Consider the following 26,273-nt stretch of genomic DNA (forward strand, 5'->3'; position numbering starts at 1 on the left):
ATAAACAGAGCCAATTAAAGAGAGAACACAACGAGCAACAATCCCAAAGGCTTTGGGCGCAGAAGATGGCGACGGCAATGTGTGGCAGCATGGCCAACACTGCGAGGGTGGCATCCGCAGTGGAAAACCTGGAGCACAACATCAGCAGCATGAGTGATGATGCCAAGGCGTTGGCTCAGATAGTGATGTCCATGGCTGAGGGCCTCGACAGCATGTCCCAGTCCCTGACACAGGTGGACCTTGCAGAAGTGCTGCGGAACATGTCCCAATCTCAGGTGGGCATTGCCGAGGTGCACCAGAGCATGTCCCAGTGGCTGGGAACATGTCAGGTTGTGGAGGGCACAGCAGACTACCAAAAAGCGGGCGACCCTCCGAGGGGTGTACTGTAGTGACGCCACCAGAGCGGTCAAGGCATTGGAATCACATTTTCAGCAGTCAGATATCCCGTTGAACGACAGACCAGGTGGCCACATGGGCCTTATTGTAGCATGTTTCCGCATCAGTCTCTGGCCTCCGTACTGGCATCAGTAACCTGTTCTGAAGCAGGTACCCTCATCCTCTAGGGATCAACCAGGGATGTCCCTCAAAGATGCCAGGGAGCTCCGACTGCCATGGGATGCAGCTGTCATGCACACTGACTGGGAAGTGTGTACACACTTGCATGATTTTGAGGTGGTGGTAGTACACAAGTTGAACTTTCAGGGAGTGGAACCCTTCCTGTTAATGAAGAGCACTCCCGGAACATCCGGTGCGCACAAGGTGACATGCGTGCCATCTATTACACCCCTGCACCTGGGGCAGCCGGCGATGGTGGAGAATCCTGCTGCCTGGGTATCTTTGTGGGCTTGGTCCAGGTCAAAGTTTATCTAGTCAGCTTCCTAGGCAAACAGGGCACCCGTGACTTCATGGATACACTTGTGGGCCTTTGGTTGGAATATGCTGCACATGTCCCCACTTGAGCATGGAATAATAATCTTTATTAGTGTCACAACTAGGTTGACAGTAACACTGCAATGAAGTCACTGAATGAACCCGAGGCATAAACGTTCATGGTTGCCGTCACCTTGATGGCCACCGGTTCGGGTGTCCTCCTCCTTCACGTGAGGCCAAGTCCGCAAGACATGGCACAGGTGCCTCACCGGCTCCTTGTTGAGGTGAAGCCTCCTGGCGGCACATGCTGCCCGACAACTCCTCAAATGACCAGTGACGCCTGTACACTTGGAACATCGCTGGTCTACCCCTCTGGCCTGATGTGCACCCAGTTCCTCAGGTTGTTGGGCGGACCCCATGCACATAGGCTGCAGCCTCGAGCGTCTGTCCACACTTCTGCCACTGCCTGGCCGTCTAAGCTGCCACATGCAACTGCCACAGCGAGGGCAGCTGCTGTGCAGTCCATAATATCATCCATCATCTGATATCTGTAAGAAATTTAAGAGGGTGAGAGACCGACAGTCACCTTGGTACTCTCAAGTCCCCTCTGGCCTGCCTCACCCTTACATTCCCTCCCATCGCTTCCGGTGCCATCCAATGAACCCATTGTGCTGAGGCACCCCGCCCTGCACATGCACCCTTGGCCACAGCAGGGCCCTTGGGCACCGGATCCCAGACCCTTGCTGGGAACATTACCGAGACCGTGCGCAGGTTCCCTCCCCGAAACACTCACCCCCTGGTCACAGGGATGTCACTAATGCTGAGGCACAGCTCTTGGGTGTTTGACTGTTGGCTGCTGCCTCAATGGTATTGATGCCTCTAGTGTTCAGGCAAAGTGTCCAGACCTCTCAGGGTGCCATCCAATGAGCCAGTTGGGCTGGAGCACCCTGCCCTGCAAATGCACCCTTGGCCGCAGCAGGGGCCTCTGGGGTGCTAACCATTAACACTCACATTTGACAAGGCACGTCTACTCACTGGGGAGTTGTGAGTGCTCACGTAAATAACATTGCCAATTCCCTATTAGCAGTAGCCTTCAACTGTGCAGCAAGAGGCTGCGATACGGCTCTGTCCTTGGGGTGTTCGGGGGGACCGACGACAGCAGCTGAAGTTACCTCAGGTATGGGTATACACCATCTGGGGGATGGCATGACAGACCCGCAAGCGCTGAGCCCGTCACCCACCCCATCCCAGGGCAACCGCCCCACCGATGGCGGCCTTTACACCCCCCCAACTGCCCTCCCTCTTTATCTTTATAATCTAACTTACATCTGAGGACTGATTTAATTCTGAACTTCCATTTCCAGTGGTATCACTTTGAAGTTGTTGTGAGCCCCAAAAATGTTACTTATCTCCTCATCAAAAGAAAAGTCACTAGATAATCATTAAACAACTGATGAGTGTGGGTTTAATGCTTGTGAGGTGAGCAACAGCTATACCAACCTTGTCATAAGCAGTTTGGTGAGTAGCATAACTGACAATAGAATCTGGGAGTGAAGTGGCATTATACATCTGACCACAGCATGAACCCATCAGATCTAAGATAGAAGTTGTGTCAGATGTAGAATTTCCGCAGGAGCTACTTACCTATTTACAACCAATGATAATAGACACAGAACACTGGATTATCTTTAGTGGCACAGTGGTTAGCACTGCTGTTGCACAGCTCCAGGGACCGGGTTCAATTGCAGCCTCAGGTGACTGTGTGGAGTTTGCACTTTCTCCCTGCGTCTGCGTGGGTTTCCTCCAGATGCTCCCACAATCCAAAGAAGTGCAGGATAGGTGATTGGCCATGCTAAATTGCCCCTTAGTGTCCAAAAGGTTAGGTCGGGTCACTGGGATAGAGTGGTGGTGTGGGCTTAAGTTGGGTGCTCTTTCCAGGGGCCAGTGCAGACTCGATGGGCTGAATGGTCTCCTTCTGCCCTGTAATTTCTATGAAACAAATCCCACTAACCAGCTCAAATCTGAGTTTTCTCATCAAACAAGATGATGGACCTTTGTATTCAGAATGATAAGGGCCAACAATAAGCAAAATGCATGTGCCAGCCGCATCACAGAATCATAGAATTCCTATAGCTCTCTAAAAGAGACCCCCTAAAAGACCATACTACCAAGGCCCACTTCCACACTCTATCCTTGCAACCCCACCTAACCTACATATCTTTGGACACTAACGGGCAATTCAGCATGACCAATTCACCTAACCTGCACATCTTTGTTCTATGGGACGAAACCGGAGCACCATGCAGACATGTGGGGGAAGTGCAAACTCCACACAGTCACCCAAGTCTGGAATTGAACCCCTGTCTGTGGTACTGTGCTAACCACTGTGCCACCATGCCACCCCTACGTGTGCATGCAAGATATCCAAGTACAGTGTCGGATATCTCAGGTTTATATATCATCAATTATTTAATATGGTGCACAGTCAGCATATGACTCGGGCGAGAATGAGTAGGTTCTTCCAGGGGTTAGCAGATGAGTGTGAGATGTGTGGGCAAGGGTCAGCGAATCACGCCCACATGTTTTGGGGTTGCAAAATATTGGGAAGATTGTGGGTGGGAGTGTACGCGGTCCTAGCCAGGATAGTTGGGGGGGGGAAGAGGTGAACCCGGACCCTTTGGTGGCGATATTTGAGGTTTGAGAGACGCCGGAGCTCACGAAGAGGAGGAAGGCCGATGATGTGGCCTTCGCCTCTTTGATTGCAAGGTGGTGAATTTCACTGAAGTGGTGGTTGACATCGCCACCGGGGGTAGCGGCTTGGGTGAGTGACCTGTACGACTGCCTGCAGTTGGAGAAGATAAAGTATAAGTTAAGGGGCTCAACAGAGGAGTTTGAGAAAAGGTGGGGGATGTTTGTGACTGTGTTTGAGGAGCTGTTCGTCACGGGGGGGGGGGGGGGGGGGGGGGGGGGGGGGGGGGGGGGGGGGGGGGGGAATTGTACAGACCTGTATAATTAATTGCTGGGAAGTATACTTTCGAGCGTGTTTATTTGTTGTAAACTGTTTTGATACATGTTTGTATTAAAATACATTTAAAAAAAAAAATCAATTATTTAATCCAAATATTCAGGTCAGGAACTTCTGTAAATAAATGCCTGATATGAAGCTAACTTTTCCCTAAAGAGGAACTAATCAGAGTTCTCATTCTCTAAACCATTTCCTATTTTTGCTATAAGTTCATTTTGGTGCTTGGTCCTGGGTTTCACACTTGACACTGAAGAAACCTTTCCACTGTATGCTCGGGTGAACTAAGCCATGGAGGAGAATATTTTTGGACATAAGTTTAATCTGCAATCAGACTGAAGCACTGTCTCCACCCTGTTTATCTAGGTATATTTCCTGTCCAAAACGCTGACCAGAAGACCCACGAACAGCAAAGCAATCTTACATTTCCCGAAGTTTAATTGGAATAGAAAGTTGAAGAATACATACGTGTGAACTTCTTTAACCCTAGCACTTTTGCTGTAGTCTTCAATAAAACTGTAATTGGCTAGCCAGTACACAATTATCGGAACTGTTGGATGAAGTTCAGTCAATACTCTGCAAGTTATTTCTAGTTTTGAACCTGTAAAAACATGCACATTTCAAAGAATCTGGAGAAAAACTGAACAACATTGGGATAATTAACAGCTCCACTTGTAGTATACCAAAATTATTATTTGAAAACATTTAATTTTAGCCCAGTAGCTATACATTGTTTCCTCTAAATAAATGTTCCATACAATGTATTACATGGCTGGAAAAAGTTATGGAATTTTCCTATTTTATAATATTTGATTTTACATAGAGAAGAATAATCAGATTTCAAAATGGCTTCAGTTAATTTTATCTCCAGGGAAATGTGTTATTTTTGCATCATAATTGGCAAAATTAATTGATGAGTACTGTCATTGGAACGGACAATTTTTTTCTGATTGTTGACCCATTAAGGGGCATGTTTGGAGGAATGTGAAAACATATTCCTCGTTAATTCTATTGAGGTGTGGGATTTACCATATACTCAGTTTAATTGGTAACTTCAAAAATTGTAATATTAAGTATCTCCCACAGCTGGAGTTGCTGAAATGTACTTCCAACTGGAGCTGCAAACTCAGCCCCATCAGGAATATGTATATTAAAATACAATTTACAGCAGTAAAATGGTCAAAAGACAATTTCCTCTGAAGTCCCACCATTTATTAAACTAAAAAGGGACATTTTGGTCCTTTGTGGACTGATTCTATTCTCATTAATAAATAACGCACTGCGGCCTCATGGCGCCAAGGTCCCAAGTTTGACCCCGGCCCCGGGTCACTGTCCATGTGGAGTTTGCACATTCTCCCCATGTCTGCGTTGGTCTCACCCCCATAACCCAAAGATGTGTTTGCTAGAGCTGTTGGGGAGGGTTTAAACTAATGTGGCAGGGGGATGGGAACCGATGCAGGAAGTTGGAAGGTAGTAAAACAGGGACAGAAACAAAAGGAAGTAAGGGGGAAAGTGTAAGGCAGAGAAGCCATAGTCAAAAATCAAAAAGGGCGACAGTACAAGTTACAGTGACTGAGGGGAGCTCAATGAATAGGCCCAGTAATACTAAAGGGCATCACGGTAGCATGGTGGTTAGCATAAATGCTTCACAGCTCAAGGGTCCCAGGTTCGATTCCCGGCTGGGTAACTGTCTGTGTGGAGTCTGCACGTCCTCCCCGTGTGTGCGTGGGTTTCCATCTCGGGGTGCTCCGGTTTCCTCCACAGTCCCAAAGATGTGCGGGTTAGGTGATTGGGACATGCTAAATTGCCCGTAGTGTCCTAAAAAGTAGGTTAAGGGGGGGGGGGGGGTTGTTGCGTTACGGGCATAGGGTGGATACGTGGGTTTGAGTAGGGTGATCATTGCTCGGCACAACATCGAGGGCCGAAGGGCCTGTTCTGTGCTGTACTGTTCTATGTTCTATAAAAGGAATAAAACTGGAGATGTTAAGATTCAAAACAAAGGTAAAAAAACCAACATAAGTGTACTTTACCTGAATGCTCGTAATATTCGGAATAAAGTAAATGAGTTGATGGCGCAAATCATCGTGAATGACTATGATTTAGTGGCCATTACTGAAACATGGTTAAAGGATGGTCACAACTGGGAGTTAAATATCCGAGGGTATCAAATTATTCGGAAGGACAGAGTGGATGGTAAGGGAGGTGGTATAGCTCTGTTATTTAAGGATGACATCCGGGCAATAGTAAGGGATGACATCGGTGCTATGGAGGATAAGGTTGAATCCATTTGGGTGGAAATCAGGAAAAGTAAGGCGAAAAAGTCAATGATAGGAGTAGTCTATAGGCCCCCAAATAGTAACGTTATGGTGGGGCAGGCAATAAACAAAGAAATAACTGATGCATGTAGAAATGGTACAGCAGTTATCATGGGGGATTTTACTCTACATGTCGATTGATTTAACCAGGTCGGTCAAGGCAGCCTTGAGGAGGAGTTTATAGAATGTATCCGCGATAGTTTCCTAGAACAGTATGTAATGGAACCTACGAGGGAACAAGCGGTCCTAGATCTGGTCCTGTGTAATGAGACAGGATTGATTCATGATCTCATAGTTAGGGATCCTCTCGGAAGGAGCGATCACAATATGGTGGAATTTAAAATACAGATGGAGGGTGAGAAGGTAACATCAAATACTAGTGTTTTGTGCTTAAACAAAGAAGATTACAATGGGATGAGAGAAGAACTAGCTAAGGTAGACTGGGAGCAAAGACTTTATGGTGCAACAGTTGAGGAACAGTGGAGAACCTTCCAAGCAATTTTTAACAGTGCTCAGCAAACGTTTATACCAACAAAAAGGAAGGATGGTAGAAAGAGGGAAAATCGACCGTGGATATCCAAGGAAATAAGGGAGAGTATCAAATTAAAGGAAAAAGCATACAAAGTGGCAAAGATTGGTGGGAGACTAGAGGACTGGGAAATCTTTAGGGGGCAACAGAAAGCTACTAAAAAAGCTATAAAGAAGAGTAAGATAGATTATGAGAGCAAACTTGCTCAGAATATAAAAACAGATAGTAAAAGTTTCTACAAATATATAAAACAAAAAAGAGTGGCTAAGGTAAATATTGGTCCTTTAGAGGATGAGAAGGGAGTTTTAATAATGGGAAATGAGGAAATGGCTGAGGAACTGAACAGGTTTTTTGGGTCGGTCTTCACAGTGGAAGACACAAATAACATGCCAGTGACTGATAGAAATGAGGTTATGACAGGTGAGGACCTTGAGAGGATTGTTATCACTAAGGAGGTAGTGATGGGCAAGCTAATGGGGCTAAAGGTAGGCACGTCTCCTGGCCCTGATGGAATGCATCCCAGTGTGCTAAAAGAGATGGCTAGGGAAATTGCAAATGCACTAGTGATAATTTACCAAAATTCACTAGACTCTGGGGTGATCCCGGTGGATTGGAAATTAGCAAACGTGACACCACTGTTTAAAAAAGGAGGTAGGCAGAGAGGGGGTAATTATAGGCCAGTGAGCTTAACGTCGGTAGTAGGGAAGATGCTGGAATCTACCATCAAGGAAGAAATAGCGAGGCATCTGGGCAGAAATTGTCCCATTTGGCAGATGCAGCATTAGTTCATAAAGGGCAGGTTGTGCCCAACTAATTTAGTGGAATTTTTTGAGGACATTATCAGTGCAGTAGATAACAGGGAGCCAATGGATGTGGTATATCTGGATTTCCAGAAAGCCTTTGACAAGGTGCCACACAAAAGGTTGCTGCATAAGATAAAGATGCATGGCATTAAGGGTAAAGTAGTAGCATGAATAGAGGATTGGTTAATTAATAGAAAGCAAAGAGTGGGGATTAATGGGTGTTTCTCCGGTTGGCAATCAGTAGCTAGTGATGTCCCTCAGGGATCCGTGCTGGGCCCATAATTGTTCACAATCTACATAGATGATTTGGAGTTGGGACCAAGGGCAATGTGTCCAAGTTTGCAGATGACACTAAGATGAGTGGTAAAGCGAAAAGTACAGAGGATACTGGAAGTCTGCAGACGGATTTGGATAGGTTAAGTGAATGGGCTAGGGTCTGGCAGATGGAATACATTGTTGACAAATGTGAGGTTATCCATTTGGTAGGAATAACAGCAAACGGGATTATTATTTAAATGATAAATATTAAAGCATGCTGCTGTGGCAGAGAGACCTGGTGTGCTAGTGCATGAGTCACAGAAAGTTGGGTTACAGGTGCAACAGTGATTAAGGTGGTGAATGGAGTTTAAGACTAGGGAGGTTATGCTGCATTGTATAAGGTGTTAGTGAGGCCACACCTGGAGTATGGTGTTCAGTTTTGGTCTCCTTACTTGAGAAAAGGACGCTACTGGCACTGGAGGGTGTGCAGAGGAGATTCACGAGGTTAATCCCAGAGCTGAAGGGGTTGTTATTACGAGAGGTTGATAGACTGGGACTGTACTCGTGTGGAATTTAGAAGGATGGGGGGGGGGGGGGGGGGGGGGGGGTGGGGGGGGGGGGGGGGGGGGGGGGGGGGGGGGGGGGGGGGGGGGGGGGGGGGGGGGGGGGGGGGGGGGGGGGGGGGGGGAAAATTCTTATAGAAACATATAAAATTATGAAGGGAATAGATATGATAGATGCGGGCAGGTTGTTTCCACTGGCGGGTGAAAGCAGATCTAGGGAGCATAGCCTCAAAATAAGGGGAAGTAGATTTAGGACTGAGTTTAGGAGGAACCTCTTCACCAAAAGGGTTGTGAATCTATGGAATTCCTTGCCCAGTGAAGCATTTGAGGCTCTTTCATTAAATGTTTTTAAGGTAAAGATAGATAGTTTTTTGAAGAATAAAGGGATTAAGGGTTATGGTGTTCAGGCCGGAAAGTGGAGCTGAGTCCACAAAAGATCAGCCATGATCTCATTGAATGGTGGAGCAGGCTCGAGGGACAGATGGCCTACTCCTGCTCCTAGTTCTTATGTTTTTAATGTTATGTGCAGATAGGTGGATTGGCCATTCTAAATTGCCCCTTAATTGAAAACAAAAATGAATTGGGTATTCTAAACTTTCTTAAAATTAATTAATAAATGACAATAAATGAGATCTTGTCAGGTCCTATTTGCTTTGACATATTGTTCAAACGTAAATAAATTTATATGCATAGTCCGATGTTTTGGTATTTTTATTTTCACATAGTGAATGTTCTTACATGAGCCACTAACTGTTGCAACAATTAGATGATAATTGACAATCCTAATCTCTAATCCCCAAGATCACATGGAGAGGCAGTGATGTAGTGGTATTGTCACTGGACTAGTAATCAGAGACCCAGGGTAACCCTACTATGGCAGATAGTGGACTATGAATTGAACAAAAATCTTGGAATTAAAAGTGTTCAATGACCACAGAAGGATTGTCGAGTAAAATACGACTAACTGTGACTCCAGACTCACAGCAATGTGGTTGACTCAAATGCCCTGTCTTCAAGCCAAAGAGTTGTGAATGGACACCCAGCATGGACCTTGGCAATGACAACTCAGCATTAGTATCCCCAGAAACCTCAATCACCATCTGGTGGCAAGCAGTAGAGATGGTGGTGCAGTGGTATGCGGGAGGTGTGTTTCCCAAGGAGTCTTCAACATTAGCTCTGCAACCCACAAGTCTCATGACATACTTCAACCATGGGCAAGGAAACTCCTGACGATAACCATGTTCTCCCCAATCGCAGATGATTAACCAGTGCTACACCATGTTGAACATCACTTGAAGGAAGCACTAGAGTAACAAGGATACAGAATGAACTCTGGGATCACCAGCGTGGCTAGTAGCACCAGTAGACACTGAGCTGGCACAGTCCAAAGGATATAACTGTTAAGACTGGGTGAGGGAACCAAGAAGAGGGTGAAAAACATCCTCACCAACCTGCCTGTCGCAGATGCTCTGTTCATGACAGTATTGGTAGGAGTGGCCACCGCACAGTTCGTGCGGAGAGGAAGTCCCGGCTTCGCATTTAACGATATCATCCATTGCACTACCACTGGCTAATAGGGGGAGTCCAGCACATTAGTGTCAAAGATAAAGCTGAAGCATTTGCAAACCATCCCAGTCGCCTTGGTAGATCCCCCGCATCACAGATGCCAGTCTTCAAGCAATTTGATTCACTCTCCATTATATCAAGAAATAGCTGAATACAACATTCCAGCAACTGTACAGAAGGTGTGTGCTCAAGAACTTACTGCGCCCCAGCCAATCTGTTCCAGTACATCTATCTGACATGGAAAATGTTCATGTATGTATTGAACACACCAAAGCTGGACAAATGAAAGCCAGCCAATGATTGCACCATCAGTCCTCTCTTCATCTTCAGTAACAACAGTGTCGATCAAGTGGCAGACTTGTTTCGCAAAAATCTGTTCACTGATGCTTGGTTTGGGTTCCGCCAGGGCATTCAGCTCCTGGCCTCATCACAGCATTGATTCAACATGGACAAAAATGAGGGGAGAGTGGCTTCCCTCAATATCTTCAGCTTTGACCGAGTGTAAGCATTAAGGAACCCCAGCAGAACTGGTATCAAGTGGGATCAGATGGGAGACTGTCCTTTGGTTGAAGTCATCCTAGCATAAGGGAAGATGGTTGTGGTTGTTGGAGGTCATACTTCAGTCCAAGACAGCACTGTAGGAGTTCCTTGGGGTAGTGTCATCTTTGTCATCAATGACCATCCCATATCATAAAGTCAAAGTGCGGATGTTTGCTGACGTTTGCACAATGTTCAGATAATGAAGCCGCCTATGTCCGAATGCAGCAAGACCTGGATCCAGGCTTGGGCTGACAAGTGGTAAGTAACATTCACGCCACACAAGTGCAAGGCAATGATTGTCTCTAACAAGAGAGAATCTAACCATCATCCCTTGACATTCAATGGCATTACCATAACTGAAACCACCACTATCAACATCCTGCGGTTACCATTGACCAGAAACTGATCACCACCCTTTAGTCTTCCAACTCTTTCCAGGTCTCTGTGGAAGACATCCAGAATATCCCAGTCAGCAGCCCACAAATGCATAATACAGGCAACTTGTTTCCTAGAACTAACAATTTTATGGGGCGAAATTCTCTGCAGACCGTCGTAACGCCGATTTCCGGCGAGAAAAATCGGTGTAGATGACTCCGGCGTCGGGGCCTTCTTTTAGGCCGCTATTCTCCGTTCCCGGAGGGGGCAGCAGCTGACTGACGCGATACGCGTCAGTTTCACCAGCTGCGGAAGTGGTGAGACCCGGCGTTTTGGGGGGGGGGGGGGGGAGGAGGAGGAGAGAGACAGCCCGGCGTTTGGGGGGGGGGGGAGGAGGAGGGGAGAGACAGACCGGCATTTTGGGGGGGGGGGAGGAGGAGGAGAGAGAGACAGCCCGGCATTTTGGGGGGGGTGGGGAGGAGGAGAGACAGACCCGGCATTTTGGGGGGGGGGGGGGAGGACGAGAGACAGACCCGGCATTTGGGGGGGGGGGGGAGGAGGAGGAGAGAGACTGCCCGGCGTTTGGGGGGGGGGGAGGAGGAGGAGAGAGACAGACCGGCATTTTGGGGGGGGGGGGGGGGAGGAGGAGAAGACAGCCCGGCATTTTGGGGGGTTGCGAGAGAGGGGGGGCGGCGTTGGAGGGGGGTAGGGGTGGTGGGGAGGGGGGTAGGGGTGGTGGGGAGGGGGGTAGGGGTGGTGGGGAGGGGGGTAGGGGTGGGGGGGGGGGGTGGGGTGGGGGGGGGAGGGGGGTAGGGGCGTTGGAGGGAGGTAGGGGTGGTGAGGGGGGGGTGGTTGGGGTAGGGGGCAGCGGCGTACAGGGGGGGGCGCGATGGTGCGTTGGCCCCGGACATCCGTCGCCCCCCCTCTCTGCACGCCGCTGCCCCCAAACCCCCCTCCCCCAATGCCGCAACCCCCCCGATGCCGCAACCCCCCCCGATGCCGCAACCCCCCCCCCGATGCCGCAAACCCCCCCCCCCGGTGCCGCAACCCCCCCCCCGATGCCGCAACCCCCCCCCGATGCCGCAACCCACCCCCCCCCGACACTGAACGGCGTCAACCATCATCAATGGTTGACGCCGTTTTAAAGCAACTGTGATTTTCGCCGACGTGACCCTTGGCCACGTCGGTGGGACTTCGGCCCATCCGGGCCGGAGATTTGTGGAAACTAAAAAAAAAATGAAATCCCGCCGGCGCCAGCTGTTTTCAGAGGCTGCCGGCGGGATTTGCACAGCGCTGGTTTTTGGCCGGTCAGAGATTTAAAAACCCTGCGGGAGCGGGATTAACGCCGCTGCCGGCCGATTCTCCGACCCTGCATGGGGTCGGAGAATTTCGCCCATGAATTCTGCCTCTGTGACATCAGGTAAAATGAGCTAGAACAAGGGCTTGCATCTTTGACGATTTCTTACATGTGTAGAGCATATTTAGCTGCATTCATGTGGACCCTGACCAGCCGCAGATCAACTAGGTGCTGCTGTGTACAACCACCGCAAGATATTTATGTAGGTGTGTGTAAGACTCCCAACTAAACTGCCTTGATGCTTTCATTCCTGTGGCAATCCAACACCTCTGATGTCTTCAGACCACCAACCTCAGGTAAGGGGTGGCTTGCCAAAAGACAAGGAATATCAACTTCAAACTTGGCTGATGACCACTCAGATATGAACCAATAAAGCGCAACATGAAGGATGAATGTGCCATCTGACAATAAGATATATGACAGACCTAAACCATCAGCATGCTGAAGATATGCTTCAGGTGTTTTGACAGATGCCCTTCAGGACATAGTGACCAATGTGTCCCAGTGGGTCAATGTTTGCACTACTCTCCAACTGTTCCAGCAACCACGAGATGTGGATGGCAGGAGAAACTTGGTGCAGAGCTCAGACCTCTCGTAGATGATTCCAAAGATGAGGAAGTTTATACCCGTATACAACTATAAAGCTTTGTCTTTCATTTTCTCTCCAGTTCTGCTTGTTGCAATCCCTGTGACGTGGGGAGAGGTAAAGGCAGGTTTCTCAGATCCATGCTCTACTGCTGAGAAGCTCTTGGCCAAAGCCCTTTAGAATTTAGGATCTGTAACAGCCCTGCCAAAGACTGTTTCATTCGCACCTATGTGGGAGACGATGTGGCCAATGGAAGATGAAGTCTGGTATTGGTTGGAGGTGGAGGCAGGAATGGGTGCAGTGGAGGACCTCATGGGTATCCATGTCCCCTTTCAGTCATAGCTCTTCCATGGCCCAGCCTCACTCATTGCCAATGACATGCTGGACAACACTTGGTGCAGATCGTGCATGACAATAATGAGCAACTATCAAAGTATTTAAGGAGGGCATAAATGTTAACATTTGCACATCCAAGGTGTTGGTCTGTGTTTTTTTTGTTTCCCTTGTGTCTTAATAAAGTCCGTAGTCTTAAAGGTTGAGTAGAGATGCTTTATTGTTAGTTTTTGTTTCGCCTCTCAGGGTCCTCCTCGCTCGCTTCAGGATCAGAAACCATGCCCCCCCACCTCCCCCGTGACATCGTCGGGGGAAAACACACCCCCTGCCCATGCCCTCATTAAAACTTCCGAACCAACAGGGGGCCCAACAGGTTACCGCATATTTCTTATAAAATTCAACCGGGAACACCATCAGGTTCCCGACGCCTCTCCCCGACCGGCATGTTGGCCAATCCCAGCTGAACAGCTCCTCCAAACATCGATCGGTCCGCCCCCAGCTCCCTCCACCTGGCTCCTCCTTGCACCCTGTGGAAATTCGCAGCCTGTCCAAAAAGCGCTTCCATTCCCCTAACCAACACGCGGCTTCCGACCGGTAACAGTTCCCTGTAGAAGTCCCTAAAGGACCCCATTGACCTCTGCCCCCTGCCGCACCACATTCCCACCCCTATCCTTCACTCCACCAATCTCCCTAGCTGCGTCCCGCTTGCGAAGCTGATGCGCCAGCATCCTGCTCGCCTTCTCTCCATACTCGTAGACCACTCCTTGCGCCTTCCTCCACTGTGTCTCCGCCTTTCTGGTGGTCAATAAATCAAACTTGGCCTGCAGGCTACGCCGCTCCCCCAGCAATCCCTCCTCCGGGGCCTCTGCGTACCTCCTATCTACACTCAACAGCTCCCCCACCAGTCTCTCCCTTTCCCTCCTCTCCCCCCTCTCCCTATGGGCTCGGATGGAGATCAGCTCCCCCCCTAATCACTGCCTTCAGAGCCTCCCACCCCATCCCCACCCGGACCTCCCCAGTATCATTGACCTCGAGGGTACCTCTCGATACATCCCCGGACCCTCCTACACATCTCCTCATCAGCCAACAACCCCACGTCCAGACGCCAAAGCGGGCGCTAGTCCCGCACCTCCCCCAGCTCCAGATCCACCCAATGCGGAGCATGGTCCGAAATCGCAATAGCCGAATATTCGGCCTCCTCCACCCTCGGGATCAGTCCCCTACTCAGGACAAAGAATTCAATACGGGAATAAACCCTGTGCACATGGGAGAAAAAAAGAGTACTCCCGAGCCCTCGGCCTCCCAAACCTCCAGGGATCCACTCCTCCCATCTGATCCATAAACCCCCTCAACACCTTGGCCGCCGCCGGCCTCCTGCCTGTCCTTGAACTAGAACGATCCAGTAGGGGATCCAGCACCGTATTGAAGTCCCCCCCCCCCCACATGATCAGGCCCCCCACCTCCAGGCCAGGAATGCAGCCCAACATACGCCTCATGAAACCAGTATCATCCCAATTTGGGGAGTACACATTTACCAACACCACCCTCTCCCCCTGCGTTTTACCGCTCACCATCACATATCTGCCGCCACTATCAGCCACAACCTCAGACGCCTCAAACGCCACCCTCTTCCCCACCAGGATCGCCACCCCCTGATTCTTCGAGTCGAGCCCTTAAATGGAAACCTGCCCCACCCACCCTTCCTGAGACGGACCTGGTCAGGCCACCTTCAGGTGGGTCTCCTGGAGCATGGCCACGTCCGCCTTCAGCCCCTTCAGATGCGAAAACACCGGGCCCACTTAACCGCCCATTCAACCCCCTCACGTTCCACGTGATCAGCCGGATCAGGGTGGCACCCCGCCCCCCTCGACTAGCCATGGCCCATCGACTGCTTGCCCCCGGCCAGCACCCATTCGGCCCGTTTCCCATGGTGATAGACCTCACCCCGACTCCCCCGACCCACACCAGCTCCTCCCTGGGCCAATCCAAGCAGCAACCCAGTATCCCCCCCCCCCCCCCCCCCCCCCCCCCCGGCTAGGACCCCTCCTAGCCGCGACGCTCCCTCCATAGTACTCCCGTGAGCCAGCTGACTTCTGCTGACCCCGGCAGCTCCCGCCCTAACTCCGACCCCTCCTGATATGAGGTCACCCCTCCCCCCCTGCATCAGCTCCTTGGCACCACTTCAGCACGGGAAAACTGATCTGATATCCACACCCCTTGCCACCAGCTCCACCCCCCTCATCCCGCAGCGCGGGAAGCCAGAGGAAAGCCTTTCACACTGTCCCACCCCACCCCCCCCAATGCAGCTCCCAAACAGCAATCCCAACCCATCCACCAACCCCGTACAAACAAAAACAGATCAACCACAAACCCCAATACCCCCCTTAAGACACAAAACCATAACCAACATCATCCGAAAGCGAGAGAGAAAACAAAAAAAAACAAACAGAATAACCAGCAACAGCATAAACAGAAAAAAACTCCCACAGTCCCCAATCTCTAGTTCAAGTCCAACTTTTCAGCCTGCACAAAGGCCCACGCCTCCTCCGGGGACTCAAAATAGTAATGCCGGTCCTTGTAGGTGACCCACAGGCGGCAGCATGCCGAACTTCACCTGCTTGTCGTGGAGCACCGCCTTCGTCCGGTTGAACCCGGCCCTCCGCTTAGCCATCTCTGCACTCCAGTCCTGGTAGACGCGCACTACCGAATTCTCCCACTTGCTGCTCCTCACCTTCTTGGCCCATCGCAGCACACACTCCCGGTCACTGAACCGATGGAACCGCACCAGCACCGCCCGCGGGGGTTCATTTGCCTTCGGCTGCCTGGCCAGTACTCTGTGGGCCCCCTCCAGCTCCAGGGGCAGATGGAGGGATCCTGCCACCACCAGCGAGTTCAGCATCACGGCCACATAGGCCGGCAGGTCCGACCCCTCCAGCCCCTCCTCGAGGCCCAGGAACCTCAAGTTCTTCCTCCTTGATCGAAACTCCATCTCCTCAAAACGATCGTGCCACTTTTTGTGGAGCGCCTCGTGCATCTCCACCTTCCCCACGAGGGCCGAAACCTCATCCTTGCGCTCAGAGGCCTGCTGCTGCAACTCAAGTATCGCTGCACCCGGAGTTGTCTGGGTCTCCAGCAGCTTACCAGTCGTTACCTTCAGGTATTCCAACAACTCCCCTTTCAGCTCCGTAAAATAGTGCAGAAGGGCCGCCTGCTGCTCCTCCGCCCACTGCCTCCACTCCTCAGGGGCTCCACCGGCCGCTATTTTGTCCACCTTCCCCCGCTTTTCCAGGGGAGCTGCTGCCGTTTTTCTCCTCGCCCCACTCCGGGTCCGCACCATAAATCCCGGGGGGTTCTGCTCCAGACCCCTTTATCCACCGTGAATAGTCGAATCAGCGCTGTTTGGGGCCCTTAAAAGAGCCCACAAGTCCTATTAAAGCAGGAGCTGCCAAACGTGCGGCTTAGCTCCGCATAGTCGCAACCGGAAGTCATCTACACAGATATACAATCACCACATCCCCCCTTTTTTCTTTACATATTTTCTGTACATTTGTTAAAGAAAATTGTACAAACCAGTTAGATTACTTATGATATGTGTATCTATACAAGTGATGATGATATTGGATATTTTACAGAGCCAATTTATATTTATGAGTCCAATCTTAATAAAAACATTTATGAGTCCAAACTTGATGAATTTGTTCGTTGAGTTTTTTTCTTTTTCGTTTTTGACGTGGTGATATTGATATTGCAACTCCATTGGGAATGTTGTCGGTGTTCTTTTTTTTTTAAGTGACCAATTAGTCATCCCGAGGTATTTGAATGGTCAAACCACTGATGTTGACTGACATGGACTTTTTTTCTGTGCTTGTGGTATCTGTCTTGAAAGCTGGTGTGCTTGCTTGTCCAGGAGCAGATGTGAATTTGTGAGATTCGTTGTCGTGCCATGGCATGTTTGTAGTCTGGTCATTGTTTTGCAGTGTGCTGTGGCATTATCCTTCATGTGTAGAGTTGTACCACTTTGTACAGGCCGTTGTTTCATTGTTGTTGTTTCTGTCATTTCAGTCTTTGTTGTTTTCATTGTCGTTCTTGTTGCTGTTTTTGTCGTTTCTGTCTTTGTTGTTTTCATTGTCGTTCTTGTTGTTGTTTTTGTCGTTTCTGTCTTTGTTGTTTTCGTTGTCGTTCTTGTTGCTTCTGTTTTTGTTGTTTTCATTGTTGTTCTTGTCGTGCTTGGGCGTGGTCCGGGTCCTCTGACATCATGACGCTCATGACGTCATGCGTAGGAATCGATTGCGCCTGCGCAAATCGATCTTCCTTTACTGTGCGTTTTTTTGTCCACTGCGCATGCGCAGAACCATCTTCGAATGGTGCGATCTCTCCTTTCAACTGGGCATGCGCGGCTTGCGCATGCGCAGAACCATCTTCGAATGGTGCGATCTCTCCTTTCAACTGGGCATGCGCGTCTTGCGCATGCGCAGAACGATCCACGACCAAAACTTTTTTTAACTGCGCATGCACGGCTTCTGTTTCCTGCGCATGCGTAGATGCAGATTTTCGTCTTTTGTTCCCCAGAGACTGTAAAATGTGCTCAGATGCCATTTTACAGTGGATTTCAGCATTTTTTCTTGTAAAAAGTTCAAGTTACTTTTTCCTTTCGATCTGGGCTTTGCACTCGCGTTTTCTGGACTGAACCCTTTCTGTTCTGATAGTGATTGGTCGAGTTTTGCATCACTCAGTCCCTGTGCAGTTTGGTCTCTGAGCATACATAGAACATAGAACATAGAACAGTACAGCACAGAACAGGCCCTTCGGCCCTCGATGTTGTGCCGAGCAATGATCACCCTACTTAAACCCACGTAACCCGTATACCCGTAACCCAACAATCCCCCCATTAACCTTACACTACGGGCAATTTAGCATGGCCAATCCACCTAACCCGCACATCTTTGGACTGTGGGAGGAAACCGGAGCACCCGGAGGAAACCCACGCACACATGGGGAGGACGTGCAGACTCCACACAGACAGTGACCCAGCCGGGAATCAAACCTGGGACCCTGGAGCTGTGAAGCATTGATGTTAACCACCATGCTACCGTGAGGCCCCTCACGGTACTGTTCAAACACTGTTACAGTACTGTTCAAATTTTTTTGTATTACTTCTAATTTGGTTCTGTCTTCACCTTTGAAGTATTTAAAGCCATTATATATTTCTTTAGCTTCAAGTCCTGCGATGAGCAGTGCTATTTTCATTTCTTCTGAGGCTGCTTTTAAATCATTAGCTATGATATATATATCATATTTTTCATTCGTTACTTAAATTACCGATTGTGTTCAGCTGTGGTGGGGTTCCAATCAATATCATTGAATTAGCGAAGTCTTCCCACGTCGAATGTCCGTTAGGAGTTTTCCTTGCCATTTTGGTCTTTCTGTGTCTGCAGCTTGTGTAATATTATTGTAAGCGTTCTGAAGCCAGTCCTGGCACCATGTGTTGTTCCTTGTGTCTTTATAAAGCTCGTAGTCTTAAAGTTGAAATAGATGCTTTATTGTGAGTTTGTTCTCTCTTCAGTGCTTAACTTAAAGTTACATCCGTGATGCTAGTCTGTCTTGCTACCAGCTCCCGTTCCTGTGAAGTGTGTGCTGACTTCCTGTTTGTGTGTATTTATATCTCTCCCGTGCTCCCTCTAGTGCTTGCTCAGTTGTATTGCATCTGCACAGATATACAATCACCACAAGGTCATGGCATGCATATCTTTATTTGATTGGAGTGTTTGATATTCCATGGAGTTGGTCACTCTATCTGTGGAACAACATCACAATGACATCTACTCATTTTTGAGGTGGGCTCCTCCATTCTCTCTTTCCACTCTGTCAATGTGCTTGGAAGCCTATCTGTAGTTTCCACATTGTCTGTTCCTCAATTATTATGTTTTCATTGTCGGCTCCTATGGTACAACATCTGTGTTCAGCTAAACAGAGTTTATTTTACGGACAAACCCAGGAAAAATTAAAATCCGACCATATGGGAACAGCATTGGGAACTTGCTTCACTGCAGTATCACCCTGCATCAGTGGACGACACCTCAGAGTCCAGTTTAGATTCTGTTAAAGGACTGTGCATTTGTTGAATCAAGTGCTTTTATGTTGACCAAATATTTCCCCCTGCCAAGGCCAGTAATCTGCATGTGTCACTGCCTCTATTTACAAGACCACAAGATCTGCACACAACCAGCATTGGTTGGCAGCAGTGTGCACTATCCACTGGATGCATTGCAGAAAAACATCCAACTTCCAATCCCCACCACCTAGAGAAGGGCAGTAAGCGCATGGGAACATCATCAAGCCTACACCACACACCACCTTGACTTGAACATACAGCCAATACTTTATCCTCGATGCGTCAAAGTCCTGGAATTCCTGATCTAACACTATTGTAGCAAGAGGATTACAGCTGTCCAAAGTTGTCCCAACATTATCTCCTCGTCGCAGCTCGGAATGGGCAATAAATACCATCATTGTCAATGACACTTGCATCCCAAGAATACATTTAAAAAAAACATTTTTTTGAGGAATTGTTGGGTTCAAAGGCTCACTATATTGGGGGTACATTATTTTGGGCAGAAGTCAGGAAAAGGCAGAATGGATGCAAAAGTTTAGTTTATTGCTTTATTTTTCTTGACTTCACTTACCAACCAATGCTTCAATAGTATTATTGCATGGATATAAAATCTGGGGAACATGATCTGTGAAACGAAGTTTACAATAAAATGTAAGCTGTAAAAATGTAAGCTGTAAAAATCTGAGTAATATTTAAACATTGTTTATTATAAATTCAGAATTTAAAGTCACAAAACAATTTCCAGATGAAAGTATCCTTTTTCAAGCTTTCATAAAAAATATTTTCACGATCAATTATGTAATTAAAAATAAAATCGATGAAGAAAGCATAAAGAAAAGACAATCCAGGGTGAATTGGTGCCTACCAATGTGCACTGCAACAAATTATTACCAACTTAATTATTTTGAACCTTGCAAATGTCACCTTAGTTATATGTAATAGATCGCCATTGAGTAATAACTACATTTCTGGGAAATGTATATATTTTGATTTACTGCAAGTATTCAAACAAAGGAAACCAAAGCTACTCATGCATTTCAAGGACATTTGACGTTAACCGATATATGTTATTCATTTATATATTACTGGCAAGGCTATATCTAAACTATTGATTTTGTCAATCCTTTGAGGATAGGCTGGGAAGTGGAAAGGCTGGTAAAACATCTTCTCCCCACTACCATAACATCTTGCAAATCATGGAAAGGTTGCAGATCGATCACCTGCCTGGAGCTTATTGAGCCAAGTGGTCAATTAGAGCCTCCTTGCATCTTTGCTGGCATTTTACTAGTGCTTGTGAGGGCCCGCATGGGAAGACCACCAGGGAAACTCCAGTAGCCTCTTGAGGGGCAGGGTGGAGCCTCACAGGCCTCCAGAGAGGCCTCCAGAAGCAATGGAAGGAACAGCGCCACCTGCCCTCCTGGCCAACCCTTGGATAGCGTTGGCCCAACAATGGCCGTTGCCAGCAGCTTCATTGATACAACTACCTGATCTGCAGTCATTTACTTGGCTGCCAGGGACAAGATACAACCCGGGTACCACTGACCACTGAAGTGGGCTCATGTTCTACATTTGGCCACGGTGGTGGGACCTCTACCACCTTCATAAAATTAGGCCCATTCTGTACATTATACGCACCCTGCCTTTTATTATGATACTGGTGTGCTGGGAAGGGCAAGGATGGAAACAGATAATATAATTTACTCCAAACATAGAACAAATAGACATGAGATTAAATAGCATTCTCAAGCATGGAGATGACTTTCAGATATCTGGAAAATAAAGTTAAAGATGCAGTTACGTAGAAAGATGGTCAAATTCTGTGTGAAATATGACAGTTCTGGAGATAGCGAAACTTTAGAAATGCTGTGTTGAGATTGGCAATTTGTGATACGATAGGATAGAATGAATTGCCACAATTTGGAGAATTGGGGAGAATATTTGAGGGTGAAATATCAAAATACTATTTTCAGTTCTCTGAAATACTCTTCTGAAATTTTGCTCATCATTCACTGCCACAACAAATGTTGCAAAAAAGCTTAGTTAAAGCACAACCTAGTAATTACAGGCAATAGATCTTCAAGAGTAGTTTTTAAATTTCTATATATATATATGGTTAGTTCATAATTGTGCATTTCTAAAGGAAGTAATGGGAGACTAATTCAAATTTAGGAATGATCTATTACTGTTGGTTGAGCGGAAATCAACATTTTGGAAATTTCCTTCTTAAATTGTATACAGATCCTTCATGCAATTTCCATTTCCATTGAATGCAAAGTATTAGCAGCATGTGGTTGAGGAAATGGTACAAAATGATGCCACATCTGGATAAACTTCATCTGATATCAGACTGTTATCGATGTATTTGTAGTAATAAGTGGAGTGGGGAGAAACACAACACAAACCGGGAGTATAGGTGTGTACAGATGAAGTGAACATTGACCCGAGTTCAAAGTAACACCAACTGGACCATTACAGTTCACTTGATCAACATGTAAATATTTCCCATTTGGATATGATTGAGTCCAATCTTTCAACTGAGGTACACAAATTATATTTGTCTTATCATAAAATTCTCTAAAGTGCCTGATAATGGAGAAACAACTGTCAGCAATAACTGGAAGCGCAATGATGCTTTGACACAGATGGTAGAAGGATCCAATTCTTCCCCCAATCCTTTCCCTAATATGTGCCAGGTTGCACAATTCGCTGCTTGTACAGAAAATCTCCTCCCTTTCAGTTGCTATTTTTGTCCATTATCAAGTAAACGCTTCATCGAAGTGTCCTGGTTTGAGACGGGATGGAAAATATATATTAGTAAATATGTAGCGACTTCCGGTTGCGGCTATGACCAGCTAAGTCGCACGTTTGGCTGCTCCTGCTACAAAGGTGTTTTCGGGCCGATTCGAGGGCCCCAACGGCGCTGTAAGGACAAATCCCGGTGGGGGAAGGCTCCCTGAAGAGAACCAGACCAACTTTATGGTCGGTACCCGGAGTGGGGTGGTAAAGAAAGCAACAGCAGCTCCCAAAAAAAAGCGGGGGAAGAAGACCAAAATGGCGGCCGGTGGAGCACCCGAGGAATGGAGGAAATGGGCGGAGGAGCAGCAGGCCGCTCTCCTGCGCTTCTTTACGGAGCTGAAAATGGAGCTCTTGGAGTCAATGAATGCGACGACCACCAGGCTGATGGGAGCCCAGGCGACCCAAGAGGCGTCGATTCGGGAGCTGCAACAGGAGATGACTGTGAGGGAGGAGGAGGCCACGGTCCTCGTGGGAAAGGTAGAGGTGCACGAGGCACTCCATCTGAAATGGCAGAGCCGTTTTGAGGAGCTGGATACCCGAATGAGGCGGAAGAACCTGAGGATCTTGGGCCTGGCAGAAGGCCTGGAGGGGTCAGACCTCCCGGGATATGTAGCAGAAATGCTGAGCTCCCTGATGGGGGCAGGGGCCGTCCCTTCGCCCCTGGAGCTGGAAGAGGCCTACAGGGTCATGGCTAGGAGGCCAAGAGCAAATGAGCCCCCGAGGGCGGTGCTGGTGCGGTTCCAGCGACTCAGCGACCGTGAGAGAGTGCTGGAGTGGGCCAAGAGGGAAAGGAGCAGCAAGTGGGAGAATTCGACGGTGAGGGTCTACCAGGACTGGAGTGCGGAGGTGGCAAAGCGGCGGGCCCGGTACAAACCGGACGAAGGCGGTGCTACATGCAAAACGGATCAGGTTCGGAATGCTGCAGCCAGCGCGCTTGTGGGTCACCTACAGGAACCAACACCACTATTTTGAGTCCCCAGAGGAGGCGTGGGCCTTTGTACAGGAAGAGAAACTGGACTCGAATTAGACCCAGGGGATACTTGGCGGCCGTAGCCGCTCGGGTACTTTCAGCTGAATTCTTTGTTTGGATTTTGAACTCTTGCTGTGGTTTTTCTTCTGATGTTTTTTCCCCCTTTGCCAACTTCCCTTAGTTATTGTTATTGTGGTTATTCATGGTTATTTAGGGTTATTTATGCTGTTTGGTAGAGGGCGACTGTTAAGTACATTGTTATTTGTTATTTATCTGTTATTTATAATGTTAAGTTGGGGAGGTGGGACGGGGGGGAGAGCAGATCGGGGATATGGGCTCCTAGGGGGGGTTCTTTTACAGGCATGGACGGGGACGGGGGTGGAACTGAAGATGGCGGGGTGGGGTGTGGCAGGGCGAAAGCGCGGGCTTTCCTCTGTTTTCCCGCGCGCGGGGCAGAGGAGGGGGGAGGGGAGGAGTGCGGGGCGTGGCTAGCAATGGCGACCTTTCCCGCGCTGGAGCGGGGCCAGGGAGGAGTGGCAACGGGGGGGGAGGCCCCCACCGAGCCGGGGGGAGTCGGAGTGGGGCAGGAGCAGCCGGGTCAGCGTGAACCAGCTGACTTACGGGAGTACGATGGAGGGTACATCGCGGCTAGGAGGGGTCCTAGCCTGGGGGGGGGGGGGGGGGGGTTAGGGAGGGACACCGGGTTGCTGCTGAAAAGACCAGAAACGGGAAGTGGAGGACTGGAGAGGTGGGGGGAGGGGGACATCGCCATGGGGAGCGGGTCAGAAGGGGAGGGTCGACCCGGGGCGAGCAGGGAACAGGACATGGCTAATCGGCAGGGGAAGGGGGCGGGTCGTCCCGCGACCCGGCTGATCACTTGGAACGTGAGGGGGTTGAATGGGCCGGTCAAGAGATCAAGGGTATTCTCACACCTGAAGGGACTGAAGGCTGATGTAGCAATGTTACAGGAGACCCATTTGAAGGTAGTGGACCAGGTTCGCCTGAGAAGGGGGTGGGTGGGACAGGTGTTCCACTCTGGATTGGACGCAAAGAACCGGGGGGGTGGCGATTCTGGTGGGAAAGAGGGTGTCGTTCGTGGCGGAGGAGGTGGTGGCGGATAAGGAGGGTAGGTATGTGATGGTGAAGGGTAAGCTGCAGGGGGAGAAAGTGGTGATGGTCAACGTATATGCCCCGAACTGGGATGACGCGGGTTTTATGAGGCGCCTATTAGGCCTCATTCCGGGACTGGAGGCAGGGGGCTTGATCATGGGGGGGGACTTTAACACAGTGCTGAACCCCGGGCTAGACAGATCGAGCGCAAGGACCAATAGGAGGCCGGCAGCGGCAGAAGTGCTGAGGGGGTACATGGAGCAGATGGGAGGAGTAGACCCATGGAGGTTTGGTAGGCCGAGGGCGAGGGAGTATTCCTTTTTCTCCCACGTCCATAGAGTGTACTCCAGAATCGATTTCTTCGTGTTGAGCAGGGGGCTGATCCCGAGGGTACGGGAAGCTGAGTACTCGGCCATTGCGATCTCTGATCATGCACCGCATTGGGTGGATGTGGAAATGGGGGAGGCGCGGGACCAGCGCCCGCTGTGGCGGCTGGATGTGGGGCTGTTAGCGGACGACGAGGTGTGTAAAAGGGTCCGGAAGAGCATTGAGAGCTATCTGGACTTGAATGACACGGGTGAGGTGCAGGTGGGGATGGTCTGGGAGGCCCTGAAGGCAGTGATCAGGGGAGAGCTGATCTCCATAAGGGCGCATAGAGAAAGAAAGGAGAGGCAGGAGAGGGAGAGGCTGGTGGGGGAGCTATTGGAAGTGGATAGGAGATATGCGGAGGCACCAGAGGAGGGGCTGCTGGAAGAACGGCGCAGCCTGCAGGTCAAGTTTGACCTGCTGACCACCAGGAAGGCAGAGACGCAGTGGAGAAGGGCACAGGGCGCGGTCTATGAGTATGGGGAAAAGGCGAGCAGGATGCTGGCACACCAGCTTCGCAAACGAGATGCGGCTAGGGAGATTGGGGGAGTGAAGGAGAGGGGCGGGAAGGTAGTGCAGAAGGGGCAAGAAGTGAACGGGGTCTTCAGGGATTTTTACAAGGAGTTGTATCGGTCTGAGCCGCCGACAAGGAGAGGGGGAATGGAGGACTTCCTAAACAAATTGAGGTTCCCAAGGGTCCAGGAGGGGCTGGTAGAAGGGCTGGGGGCGCCAATAGGGCTAGAGGAGCTAGTCAAGGGAATAGGTCAGATGCAAGCGGGGAAGGCGCCGGGGCCAGATGGGTTCCCGGTGGAATTCTATAAGAAAAATGTGGACTTGGTGGGACCGGTACTGGTACGAGCCTTTAATGAGGCGCGAGAGGGGGGGGTTCTGCCCCCGACAATGTCGCAGGCTCTGATCTCCCTGATATTGAAGCGGGATAAAGACCCCGTGCAGTGCGGGTCCTACAGGCCTATCTCGCTTCTGAACGTGGATGCCAAGTTGCTGGCAAAGATCCTGGCAGCTAGAATAGAGGATTGTGTGCCAGGGGTAATCCATGAGGACCAGACGGGGTTCGTGAAGGGGCGGCAGCTCAACACGAACGTGCGGAGATTGCTGAATGTAATTATGATGCCGGCAGTGGAGGGGGAGGCTGAGATAGTGGTAGCGCTGGACGCGGAGAAGGCATTCGATAGGGTGGAGTGGGAGTACCTGTGGGAGACGTTGAAACGGTTTGGGTTTGGGGAAGGGTTTATTAAGTGGGTGAAGTTGCTCTACTCGGCCCCGACGGCGAGTGTAGTGACAAACGGGAGGAGGTCGGAGTATTTCGGGCTCCACCGAGGGACCAGGCAGGGATGTCCCCTATCCCCCCTACTTTTCGCACTGGCGATTGAACCGTTGGCGATGGCACTGAGGGGTTCAGGGGGGTGGAGAGGACTGACTAGGGGAGGGGAGGAACATCGAGTATCGCTGTATGCGGATGATCTACTGCTGTACGTGGCAGACCCAGAAGGGGGAATGCCGGAGATAATGGAACTATTAGCAGAGTTTGGGGACTTTTCGGGGTACAAATTAAATTTGGGCAAAAGCGAGGTTTTGTGATACACCCGGGGGACCAGGGAGAGGGTATTGGGAGACTCCCCTTCAAGCGAGCAGGAAAGAGCTTTAGGTACTTAGGGGTGCAGGTGGCAAGGAACTGGGGGACCCTCCACAAGTTGAACTTTTCCAGGCTGGTGGAACAGATGGAGGAGGAGTTTAAGAGGTGGGACATGGTACCGTTGTCGCTGGCGGGGAGGGTGCAGTCA

At 49.5% G+C, this 26,273-nt stretch overlaps 1 protein-coding gene across 1 annotated transcript in view; it reads right to left on the reverse strand.

Moving 5' to 3' along the window:
* The window catches only part of LOC119977606 (interleukin-1 receptor type 2-like), a 57,886-nt gene that overhangs the window by 13,603 nt on the left and 18,010 nt on the right, over positions 1–26,273 (reverse strand). The window contains exons 3-4 of the mRNA XM_038818730.1: positions 19,801–19,854; positions 4,361–4,493 (exon numbers count right to left, since the gene is read on the reverse strand). Coding sequence (XP_038674658.1) covers positions 4,361–4,493; positions 19,801–19,854 — 187 coding nt within the window. The remainder of the gene's footprint in view (positions 1–4,360; positions 4,494–19,800; positions 19,855–26,273) is intronic.

The sequence above is a fragment of the Scyliorhinus canicula genome, chromosome 14 (assembly GCF_902713615.1).
Source record: "Scyliorhinus canicula chromosome 14, sScyCan1.1, whole genome shotgun sequence".
NCBI lineage: Eukaryota > Metazoa > Chordata > Chondrichthyes > Carcharhiniformes > Scyliorhinidae > Scyliorhinus > Scyliorhinus canicula.